Genomic DNA, 12,948 nt, shown 5'->3' on the forward strand with positions numbered 1-12,948 from the left:
TATTTATAGTCATTACGTTCCTGTGTATATTGCGTGAATGACGGGTGGTTGGGCAGATATTGTGTTTTGCGGTAGGTGGTATGTCATATGGAACTGTTGCCACTGAAACTGCACCAGTGGGGCTCAACAGCCTTAGTCAAACGGGTTGGCGCGTATGGTTGGGTTGCGGAGAGATTGTGAGATTGTGGTTAGGTCTCAGCAGTAGGAGGGATGTAAAGGTCAGTAAGCTGCGCTGAGTTGAGTGGAGGACGGAGGGGGCCGACTCTGGGACGCCAGAGTCACTGTCTAGCCCTCTTGAGGTGTCGTGGGCTAGTCGACGAAACACTGAAGAAACCCATTCCATGAAGCTCCCGCCGCTCTGTGACTTTACATGGTCTTCCTCTTCGTGGCTGAGTTTCTGCTGTTCCTAAATGTTTCATGTTTCTGCTTTCCAATAATGCCACTTAAAGTTGACCATGGAATATCTAGCAGGCATGACATTTCACAAACGGACCTATTGTAAAGGTGGCATCCTATCCCAGTACCATGCCTAAATTCGCTGAGCTCTTCAGAACAACACTTTTTTTTCTTTCAAATGTTTGTAAATGCAGACTGCATGGCTAGGTGCTCGATTTTATACACCTGTGGCAATGGGTCTGATTGAAACGCCTGAATTGAATAATTAAGTCCCAAGTCTTTTGTCCATATAGTGTACACACACACACACACACACACACACACACACACACACACACACACACACACACACACACACACACACACACACACACACACACATACTAGCTATAAAATTAGCTGCATTAAAAACAAATGAGTCTGCCTTTTTATTCCAAAAATATTTAAAAGGTTTAAAATATTCAAAAAAAAAACAAAAAAAATAGACATGTTGTGGAAATGACCACTGTATCTCCACTGTGGATATTCGCAGTACACCAATTAAACACATTAGTGAGAGTGTGAAAAGTCTGCTTTGAAGGGGCATTTCTGCTATTGAAGAAACGATATGAAAAAGCAATATACAAAAATTACCTAAGCTTCTCCAGGGTCCAGTAATGTGTGGCTCCATTTTTCTGATCTTGGACTTCTACGGCCACAATGGTGCGAGGGAACGGGCTCTTCTCCCTGTCTTTAGCTGCCTCAGGTGGTAACAGGTCAGGCGGAAGTGGAGAGTAAAGTGTGTCCGTCAATAAAACGAACTGAAACTGAACCTGTAAGCGACATAAGGCTCAATCAGTTATGATGTTGTCATATCTTATAGGTTTAGCAGAGTGAATGCAGTTTCTTTATGGTTCTGTATTTCCAAAGCTTTCACCTTCTTCTTTAGCTCGACGCTAATGGCATTGGCCTCCTTGAGGAAGATGGCATTGCCCCAAAGCATGTCTCTAAGAGATGTGAACTGATAACATCTCCATTTACGGAAAGCCCACAACGCCAGTTCTGTCTCCCTCTCAGTCCATTGCACTATGGGTAAAAGAGATTGAATACAAGATGCTCAGGTGTTTAAATTTGGGTCATTTTGATTAGTTCAAGCTGTTCAAAAAAACGAAAACACTTTTTCCATCACAATCTAGTCACCTTCCTCCTCAGGTTCTTCATCTTCCTCTGCTACATCAGGGTAACAACGATTTACCTGCTTCTGCAGTGCTTCTAGCCTGCTCTCATAGTCCTGTAAAAGACATACAGTGAAATATCAACACTAAAAAGGGTCACATTATATACTACTGTAAGTTTGGAGTAAAGGAAACGAGTTATATAAGCTCTTTATGACTTTCTGTCACTTACTAATCTCTGTTGCTCCAATAGATTGTTGGCCTCTTCTCTCTCCTTGCGATACTGATCCTCAAGTTCCTGCAGTCTATACAAACGATATGAAAAAGTATATGAGTCTAAAAACACAAATGTCACATTTGTTCACACTTGTTCTTGAATTTCCTCCATGTTACTTTTACCTCTGATCCATTTCCTGTTTCATATCAATGCCCTGTTTGTCCAGGAGTTCTCTCTGAGCAAAGGCCCAGTCTACAGGCTCCATTGGGGTCTCAGAGCAGGGGGTGCGCTCACGTTCCTGACGAGCCTGCTCTGGATGATTGAAGCGGAACACATGGCTCTTGCCCAAAATGATTCGGTTCCCTACAAAAGAGTCAGTAATACAAAAGAAATTAAAAAATTGCATTCACACAGACTGGTTTATTCTGCACAGATGTGCATAAAATAATTATTTTAGAAATAACATAATACAAATAAAAAATGAAAAATAAATCAATTAATAAATAAAATCTTAAATCAATACAAGCATGCATCCATACATACTCCCTCACAATATTATTCTGCGATAATCAATACTGTATATTGCTAGACAATCCTATACTGATACATCACAATATCTGTGAACTATGATATCTATGATAACTATGAAAACAAAATACTAGTGAAAAAGTTAAGTGCAGGTTTTCTCTCTTTATTCAAGTCCAAACTCTTAGAAAACAGCACAAAACGTTTTTTCAGACTGTAATTTAAATGGAATATTTTAAGTAAATTAAACATTTTCAATGAGATCAGGGTGATGGCGTTCCAACTTAAGTGGCTTTGCATGTTCGTGGTATTACCCATGCACTTTACTTTTACCAGGCAGTTCTTGTATATTCTGAATCTTTGTCGATTTTGTTAGTCATATCAATGGTATAAAAGCCAAAGTGGGTCCAGACTTTGGACTTAAATGGCTGGGGCATCTAATATTTTACTCACACTGCTGTCCACCATCCCGTTAAAAAGCTATCTTTTTAGAGCGCCTTATTTTATTAATTAAAATATTGATATTTGGCGCCAGAGTAACAGTTCTCATATCACACGGAGAAGGACAATGATATATTGCTATATCGATATTTTGTCCCACCCCTAATAAATATGCACGCAAACACACACCAGCACAAACAAATAAATGATAGGAACCAAACCATATTGCTTAGAACAGTATTTTAGCAGGTGAGGGTAAAAAAGTAAAAAAACAAACCTGATCTGAGAACAGTGGGTTCTGTTACTCTCTTTCCATTTACATACGTTTCTGCTCCCTCACACGGCTCGAGAATGACAGCTGTAAACAACAGAAAGAACAACCATAAGGACTTTGGCATATACATGTATAATAAGTATGTGTTTTTACAGTAGCTGCATCATTAACAAACCTTCTCCCATTGGTCCAGTGGTGCTGGTGAAAGTGCAGTGTTCCTCTTTGATAAAGTGACCACTCAAAACAATGTCCTGTCTACTGCTGGCATCTTCTCTCCCCACCCTGAGCAAAGCAACACATCAAGATACCATAGTGCCAATTCTACTGAACAGAATATGTGTGATTTATATGCACAATGGAGAAAAGGAGAAGCTTGGATTGTAACTAACCTAGTAATTCCATCTTTGATGTAATATAGGAGACACTCAGACATTAAGGGATCTTCATTCAGGTTCACCAGATGGGGTGTCTGTAATGAGGGACCCAAACATACTTAAAATCAACTTTACATACTCAACTATTTTTGCATTTCCAGAAAGAAATACCAGTGCTTGCAAGGCAGCACATGACTAGTCTTAAAGTTTCAGAAAAGTTTAGGTTCTAGGCTTTGGTTCTGTGTTAATGCTAAATGCCACATCAAAGTCTTGTTTTCTGTCGGATGTGTACAATAATTAAAATCATTACTGTACAGTGTAAATGTGGCATGAACTTCCCTATTGTGACATATATTTTTGAGTGAAATGGCTTCTCGAATGAGACAAAATGTAGGGCGAGATTTGATTGGATCTGATTGGAACTGATTGGATTGTTGGATCATATGCTAACTGTTGCAATCTCATATGAGTGACAGGTTGCTGGAGGGGAGTCAATATTGTCCCGCCCAAAAATAATGATGTGCACAGATAAATCATTTATAATAACCATTGCAATATTCCATAAAATATAAGAATTGTCCATTTTGATTTCATGGTTACTTTAAATATATGAAAAAAGTCCAATCACAATTTGTATCCAAGCATAAGAACGAAGACCAATCGCAATTCAGCAGACATATATTTAAATAGTCTCATTGTTGATGGTTACATTGTCAAATGCTGAATATGCTGAAGTCAATGGGAGATTTTCAAACATTTAAAAAAAGTATGAATCACAGGGGCAAAAGAGGCACAAAAGGCTGAAATTATCTACAAAATAAAGTTCAAATGGAGTCATTATACCGTTCTGAATTTAATAATTGGAATCAATGGTTTAAACCCCAGCCAAAGTGCATGTAGCACTGCCTTGTGAGCACTATCAGAATCTATTATACGACCTTGGAAAGAGGAAAATAAGATTTCAATTTTGATATCCATCAAAAAACATGCAATTCGATTTAGATATCACAAAAGTGTAAGACACCAGACAGGAAAGCCTTTAAAAGCATCATAGGGCATGATGCTTGAGATCTGAAGTCTGGTGTACATTCAACCAGCAGATTGCTTTAAAGTTTACTATAAAGACTTGAAGGAATTGCAGCACATCGGCATTCATATCAGCAACAGATCCCTAAATAAAGATCACAGATGAGTTTAGAAGAGCTCTGGTGGGAAAAGAACACACAGAGGTACATTCTGAGAGAATCGAGATGCAACCACACAGTATCCATGGCAACCAACCTCATTGGGAGAGAACAGCCCAACAGTGTCTATAAACACGGGCTGAGGTTTTCTCTGCGAGGGCTTCCAGAAAGGGAATGTAAAGACATTCACAGGCTTATTTATTTGAACACAACATATTAGCCTTATGTGGTCCACCTCCACCTGCATACAGTTTTTCCCTACAGCCTTAATAATGACTTTACCTTCTTTGGTGAAAAGACTCCAACAGTTCCTCCATCCTCACGCATGGCCACACCCATCTCGGCCAGCAGTGCTTCTCTGTGAAAACCAATTCAGATGTTTTTAAAACTTACTGTTTAGGTTTATGACAATAGAATTACTTATACAGTACACTAACGTAAAATTGCTTATCATCACATAAGGCTTCATATAACAAACCTGTCCATTCTGATGGCTTCTGTACGGCGAAGCTTCTCTTCCCACGTTTCATTGAGCTCAGCAATGATTTTCTCCGTTTCCTAGTTGGCATTGCAAACAAATGCAAGTTAAAATATGCCACCAAGTTCATAGTAGTTTTATAGATTTGTTTAATGTGAGACGCACATCTTTAGACAGCAAAGCTTTTGGGTTTAATTAATGAGGTGTAAAAAAAAAATATTAAGGTATAATATCTAGAACAAAAAGACTACCTTAGTTTTATTAATGCAATCAAAGCCTAACAAACAGCTCATTCTGAAATCTCTTTTAAATTTTTTTGTTTGTTTTTGGGCTCAATTAGAATAGATTTTCGTGCTTTAATGTTGAAACATTATTTTTCACGTATTTTACATTTTCTTCCCCTGTTAGTTTCTATGAAACCCCTCCTTCTGAAAAGCGCAATGTGCTCTGATTGAACGGCTGGGCCAGTGTGTTATGATGGGTCAACCGCTTCTTTGTGTTTCGGATTGAAAAAAAAAAAAAATTGTATGCTTTTGGCAGGAATTATTTACATGAGGAATATTGTTACGTGTATACTTCCCAGAAGAAAAGTCAAGACTGTAAGTTCAGTTACTGATATAGAGTGGATTTTGTGACTTTTAACTTTGCACACCTATTTCATTCTCAAATAGTAACATTACACTCTAAAGAAAGTTGAAAATGTTAAAAAAAAAAACTCTTTTAAAAGGTACAGTTATAAGAAGTGTAGATTTTTTATATTTTCATTTTGATTTTTAGTTTGTTTTAGTAATTGAAATGCTTTTGTCATTTTTATTTATTTTGAGCTTTTTTGTCATTTGTATTACAGTGTTACTAGTATTTTACAGTCAGTTGAATAGTATTATAGTAGAGTAAGTTATTATATTTAAATATAATTTTTATATTTTCTTTGATTTAAGATTTATTTCAATTTACAAAAAACTGTTTTTAATAGTTCTAGTTTCGTTTAATAACAACAACACAGTTTGTAGGTAAAAACAATTATGAAATGGTCCCTTTAATCTGGAGCTGATCCCTTAATATCTGGAGGCAGATATTTGTCAGATTTATATTTGGAGGATTTCATTCAGTATTGTCAGGCTTTTATACTTTATGGCAGTCACCTTGAGTCTCTCAATGGCTTCCTCGCTCCCTGGGCTGAACATGATGCGATCGTGCAAGCTGCTGATGGAACCAGCCCGGCTGGATAGGGCGGAGAGAGACGGAGAGGGGCTCATCCCAGTCATAGCATTGGTCACTGTGGAGAGATCACCTCTTTGATTGACAGCTTGGCCACTATTGTTATTGTTCTTGTAATCGGATATGTCTGTCGGGGAAGGGGGAGAGAGGTGCGGGGGGGGGTTTGTGGTGGTGGTGGGGGCGGGGGCGGTCAGGGGGTGACAGACACAGAGTTCAGAGAGAAGCAGACAGAAAAGGATGAGCAGAAGGAAGGAGAGGTAGAGAAAAGAAGACAGAGAAAGACTTGTAGCTTGAAATAAATTTGAATTCAGAGAGCAAGAAATTTCACACATCTGAGGAGAAACGCTCAAGAAAGAACAGACAGTAACAGCCAAGTAAAGGAGACAAGCGTAAATAAAATAGGAGCTCTAGCGCAGGCACCCGGCAGCACAGAGACAGCCATCTCAAGCGCAATGTAACACTGCGGGCTTCAGCAACAGCATTACACGTCGACCATCCAATGACAGCAACCCGAGAGCCATGTCTGAAATATTTAACAGGCATACATGCATTGATCCGGGCTATTATTTGACACCAGTTTCTTATATTTGTTAGTGTACATTGAGCAAAATAATGGTGTTAGTCCATTCAAGCGACTAAATGGCAATTCGTTCTTGGTCTTAAAGATGACAATTCTGTCATAATTTACTCAAATTGTCTTTCTACATCAAGCCTTAGATTTAAACTACATCAAATGGCGACATGAACCTCAAACGTCAAGTTGTATCAAAACTTTGGATCTCGCATGTCATGAGACAAACGTTATTATGTTTTTTCGTTTTTTTTTTATTATTCGATATGAGAGTGAATAAAGACTTAAACCTCAGTTTAATCATGCAAGTGATTATGCCACTTCAGAAAACTTCATATCAGTCAAATCAAGCTATATTTAGACCTTGAAACCCAACTGACACTCAGTATACAGACAAAAAACAGCTAAAACCTTTTTCAAAATGTATTATTTTGTGTTGCACAGAAGAAAGCAAGCCATATGAGTTTGGGGCGGCATGAGGGTGACTAAATGATTTTTGAGTTTTGTGGCTTTTATGCATAGATTTGAGTTTTTCTGAATGCTAATGAAGACACTAAAATTAAACATATTTTTCTTCCGAGAAAACATACTTAAAATCTTGATGACTCATGTTGCACTACACTGATTTTTGTCCAATTAAATGGTGTATAGGAGAATTGCCCTGCCCCCAAAAACAACTAGAAAGTAAATAATGGTTGATGACTGCAATGGTCCATCTCTCATACTAATTAACATACACTTTATGTAAGAAAATATTGACTGTAGTACATCTGGACATTAGCAATGAGCTCATATTTCTGCTAAAAGCCAGTGACTGTCATTACTGTCATCACCTAACTAGAATGACCGTCATCGCTGACCACAGTAAAACCTCCATTACCAGTTCAATTATACCCTCGTAAAATCCATTTGACAGGAAAATTTACATCCTACATCTGTTACACAAATCTTGTGAGCTGCACACAGGAAATATCCTCCCACGCTGCTCCTACTTAGAGACACTGTCAGCATTTCATGTGATATCCACCTATCCAAACACTAAATATCATATAACTCTAGCTGAACAGTTATGCTAATAAATTGAAATGTAATGTATATATATAAGTACCTAAATAAACATATACTCTATAGAGTATATAGTTTGTCTTTGTAATGTCTCTGTAACCTTCGGCACAATAACATCTCTCAGCTCTGACAGTGCTGCTATGGCAACAGAGTGCTTACTCGGTGCTACTACACTCCTAAGAGAGCTATGAGGCAAATATCTTGGGTAAAACGTGAGAAGACATGGCCCCTGGTGACGAGTGACTAAACACCAAACTGAGATGGATATGTGCTCTTCTAAGCATATAGCAGCTCCTACAAGAGGATTGCATAATGCATATTGAAGAAAGGCACTTCAGCTAATACTTTCTGCTCAAAGCAGTGCTGTGTGCCAATACGTGCAACCTCCCTTCATGGCTTGAGATTAACAAAGGCTTTACACCCTCTCTACATTTTTCAGGACTGGCCAGTCCCAGGTCTGAAAGCTCAAATTGCTTCCGTATTACTTATGGACAATTTATCCATAGTGCAAATAGAATATTATTTCTGTTTACTCTTTGTCTGAATAGAATTTATATCACTATTGGCACTCTATTATAGATTAGATTAGGCAGAAGTGCAGAAATAGATTCTTGATGTAACAATTGCAAGTTTTTTGAGCGACTTGTTTGGGATAGTCTATATCTTCTCAAAAAATCAATGAGATCAAGGTCATAAATTATCCTTGCATACATTCATGAGTTGTGTTACATCTGACATTAAGAAGCATTGGGTTTGATGTTCAGCCATAAAGCAGCAGCTAGCAACAGGCAGCCATTGTATAAAGAGAACACAAGCTATCACTCAAACAAACATCTGCACTAAGTCCCTCCCACTGCAAAATACTGTCAGATATCAAGCCTTACTCCTATGTCTTGGAGAATTTTAGTGCATGTTGTATATTACATTGAATGTATGTTTTTTTGTTCATTTCTGATTTTACTGGTGTGATTTTGGCAAACTGTGTCCTATTCAGATGCAAGTCACATAAAAATTAATTAATTTCCTTGCATTAGATTACAAAATACATTTACACCGTAAAAAAAAAACTTTGTTTCAACTTAAAAAAGTAAGTGTTATTGCTGCCTTAAATTTAAAGTTTAGCCAACTTGAAATGTGAAGTTGTAAGGTAGCACAAACACTTTAAGTTGAAACAACTATTTTTTTACAGTATATTGTAAAGAAAAGTAGGATATTGTGTGCTAAAGTGGCTAAAGTGTGATTTCACTGATTTCAGCATTAAGACACAATTCTTACACATTAATAAATCTTTACATTCTTAATAAATGAAAGGCATATGTAGATAGTCTGAGGGCAGCTAAAGAACATTCACTATATGACGGATGACTGCATGAGTGAGATCAATTAGCTCATAAGTGTGACATCACATTTATCCGCTCTGCACTGCAAGCCAAAACGATAATGAAAACGAGGGAGTGAGAAAGAGAGAGAAGGAGGGAGAGCACACAGCCCTGCAGCACCAGACTAGATAAAGCAGCTTTCAGCTCAGAAACCACACCAGCAACCAGGGTTAGAAAAAAAGCAACTGCCAAATAATCACATTATACATTCCAAAAATGGCATTTTGGTAATAATCATTTAGATTATTAGAAGACTATAATATTTTTGTCTATTACAAATGCAACTTTCCTACTTCTATCCTAACTTTCCTATTAAATCTACATTATTTATAATTATTAATATATTAGATACTAAATAAGTAGCAAATATATTAATGTTTAGCATTTATATAATGGTATTTCATATATCAATTATAAAAGATAGTTAAAATATTTACAAGTACACCTAAAGGGAGAAATAGTTTGATAGCTTAACAGTCAAACATTTATGGCTCTCACTGTATATGGCTCTGATATGATTTTTTTATGTTTAGGGTGTATGAATTTTCTCTCAAACCCTTGAATAGACCCTGATGCTGCAGAGATCTGCTTTATCCATAAAAACTGCAAAAGCGTAGAAAAGAGAGGGAGATAGAGCCCAAGAAACACACATTTCAAACCAGCAAAATCTTCAACTGGCCCCCGAAATGCTGAGAGAATGACAAAGAAGAAACAAGAGTAAGAGGAATAATATAGAAACTATATATATATATATATATATATATATATATATATATATATATATATACAGAATAATACAGACAAAAAGAGAAAAAGAGAGAGGAAAGTGAGACTTGTTTCACACAAAAAGACTATAAGTGGGACATTCAGAGTCTAAACTAGACTTTTGAAAGTCACTTGACACTGAATTGTACCAAACCCAGAGGGCTGGACTCCAGACCGTCTGTTTTAAGGCATTTCCCCGCTGGGATCACCACCAAGAGACGATAGGATGAGAAAAGAAACGAGTGATTAGAAGAAACAGAAATAGAGTTAGGAGTGCACAGGGAAGAGTAGAGGACCCAGTGGAACCTAGTGAGTTTTTAAAATAGTGGACATAGTGTGTTTTTGTCTGTGTCAGTGTGTGTGTGCATGCGTGTGTGTATTTTAATCATCCATGATTATTTTTGCAACTCTCTTCTATCACTTATAGAGACATAAGCTCTGTTCCAAAACCTAACAAGCTTCCTTGCTGTCTACAACCTACATAGACAGCTGCCTTCTGAGAGAACATCAAGACAAATTTCGAACACTAGCCCTGCACTATCCTATTCAAATATGCATACTTCCATACTATGTGGGTAAAAACACTATGTGAGATGAGTAGTACAGTATGTCAAACTTTATAGTATTTATTAAACATTAGGCGAAAAGTACCCAAATGACTTATTACTTCCAGGCGAGATTCTGAAGTGCGCAACCGAAAGACACTTTAATATGAAGCCACAGGAGAGAATTTGTGAATGACAGTGAAGCGACATAAATGACCCTGTAGGTCACATGACGTAGTAAGTCCAAATTTCATTCAAACTACACACATATACTTTATTCTATATAGTATGTACGTCCAAATTTCATTCAAACTACACACATTCATACTATATAGAATAACTTACATTTTAATGGTGTCGAAGTAAGTTTAAAACCAAAAGTAGAACCTAGTGTATTATATAGTAAGTGATTTTGGAAGCAGCTTATGTTGACATCAACTTCATGGGGTGCAAAAGTAGTGCTTTGCACTGACACTAAAATTGAAAATCTTAGAAAGCGGTCTACTTAAGTTGTCTATTTTTTTTGAACAGCCTTTGCCGTCTGTGGTGCCTTAAAATGCTGTTTTATAGGCAACTTACTAGGATTTGGAACAGAACAATCAATAAAACATTTGCAGTAATATATGTTTCAGTACCAGAAAGAAACAGCAGTCAATGAGTCACATTAACTGCCTGATGAAATACTTATAATGAAAAGAAGGTGGTGTCAGAGCAGATAAAAGGCAAATGGTCTTACTCTCAATGATGTCACCCAGGCCCTGGGCATAGAGGAGGTCCTTCAGACGTCCCACCTCTTCTTTCAGTTCACGCACCAGACGGTTATTAGGATCTTCATTGATCACAGCATTACAACGGATCTGTTTAGCCCTGTCCGCATACCTGCATAACACACACAACTGTTAGTGAGTGACTGAACTTCATTATATATATATATATATATATATACAAGTCCTTCTCAAAAAATTTGCATATTGTGATAAAGTTCATTCTTTTCCATAATGTAGTGATAAAAATTTAACTTTCATATATTTTAGATTCATTGCACACCAACTGAAATATTTCAGGTCTTTTATTGTTTTAATACTGATGATTTTGGCATACAGCTCATGAAAACCCAAAATTCCAAGCCAGCTCATAGTCTGTGGACTAGTCTGGCATCCAACAACCAGCCTAAGTCAGCTCATAACCTGTAGACCAGTCTGGTATCCAATAACCAGCCTAAGTCAGCTCACAGTCTGTGGACCAGTCTGGCATCCAATAACCAGCCCAAATCAGCTCACAATCTGTGGACCAGCCTGACATCCAACAGCCAGCCAAAGTCAGCTCACAGCTTGCGGACCAGTCTGGCACCCAACAACCAGCCCATGCCAGCTTGCAACCTGTGGGCCAGTCTGGCATCCAACAACCAGCCTAAGCCAGCTCACAATCTGTGGACTAGTTTGGCATCCAACAACTAGCCCAAGTCAGCATACAATCTGTGGACCAATCCGGCATCCAACAACCAACCCAATCGAGCTCACAATCTGTGGACCAGTCTGGCATCTAACAACCAGCCCAAGCCAGCTTACGATCTGTGGACCAGTCTGGCATTCAATAACTAACCCAAGCGAGCTCACAATCTGTGGACCAGTCTGGCATTCAACAATCAGCCAAAGTCAGTTCACAAGCAGTGGACTAGTCTGGCATCAAACAACCAGCCCAAGTCAGTTCACGGTCTGTGGACCAGTCTGGCATTTAACAAACAGCCTATGCTAGCTAACAATTGGTAGACCAGTCTAGTATCCAACAACCAGCTCAAGTCAGCTCATAATCTGTGGTCCAGTCTAGCACCCAACAAATATCCCAAGCCAGCTGACAAGCTGTGGACCAATTTGGCATTTAACAACCAGTTTAAGCCAGCTCACAGTTTGTGGATCAGACCTTAGTGGTTTGCATTTAGAATAAGCCTGTTACTAGTCTGTGGGCCAGCCTAGTGGCCTGCAGTCAGCATAAACCAGCTTTCAGTCTGTGTTCCAGCCCAGCAGTCTGCAGTCAGCACATTCCCGTTACCAGTCTGTGGACCAGCCCAGCGGCCTGCAGTCAACACTAACTCGTTACAAGTCTGTGTCCCGGCCTATCAATCTGCAACTAACACAAGTCCGTAACCAGCCTGTGGACCAGTCTAGCAGTCTACAGTCAGCATAATTCAGCTACCAGTCTGTGTTCCGGCCCAGCAGTCTGCAGTCAGCACAATCCCGTTATCAGTCTGTGGACTATCTACGTGGTCTACAGTTAGCACAGCACAAGCCTGTTACCAGTCTATGTCTAGGCAATCCCGATTCTAGGTCATTTCTAAGCCAGAGCAGTCAAGGTACAGGTCTCT

The 12,948-nt window shown here is 38.4% G+C and overlaps 1 protein-coding gene across 16 annotated transcripts in view; it reads right to left on the reverse strand.

Annotated features, from left to right (window-relative positions):
• kif1aa (kinesin family member 1Aa) overlaps window positions 1-12,948 on the reverse strand; it is a 71,877-nt gene that overhangs the window by 34,302 nt on the left and 24,627 nt on the right. For 11 of the 16 annotated variants that reach the window (XM_077198900.1, XM_077198898.1, XM_077198897.1 and 8 more), the window contains exons 13-24: window positions 11,323-11,465; window positions 6,186-6,388; window positions 5,044-5,123; window positions 4,848-4,923; window positions 3,397-3,476; window positions 3,183-3,289; window positions 3,011-3,091; window positions 1,950-2,130; window positions 1,783-1,855; window positions 1,576-1,666; window positions 1,313-1,461; window positions 1,030-1,208 (exon numbers count right to left, since the gene is read on the reverse strand). In XM_077198900.1, coding sequence (XP_077055015.1) covers window positions 1,030-1,208; window positions 1,313-1,461; window positions 1,576-1,666; window positions 1,783-1,855; window positions 1,950-2,130; window positions 3,011-3,091; window positions 3,183-3,289; window positions 3,397-3,476; window positions 4,848-4,923; window positions 5,044-5,123; window positions 6,186-6,388; window positions 11,323-11,465 — 1,443 coding nt within the window. Of the gene's footprint in view, window positions 1-1,029; window positions 1,209-1,312; window positions 1,462-1,575; window positions 1,667-1,782; window positions 1,856-1,949; window positions 2,131-3,010; window positions 3,092-3,182; window positions 3,290-3,396; window positions 3,477-4,847; window positions 4,924-5,043; window positions 5,124-6,185; window positions 6,389-9,926; window positions 10,028-11,322; window positions 11,466-12,948 lie in introns of those variants that run through there. The other 5 variants (XM_077198903.1, XM_077198902.1, XM_077198901.1 and 2 more) reach the window with 2 other exon arrangements.

Source organism: Siphateles boraxobius, unplaced genomic scaffold, assembly GCF_051911475.1.
Source record: "Siphateles boraxobius isolate OS27281-9 unplaced genomic scaffold, OSU_SipBor_1 41, whole genome shotgun sequence".
NCBI lineage: Eukaryota > Metazoa > Chordata > Actinopteri > Cypriniformes > Leuciscidae > Siphateles > Siphateles boraxobius.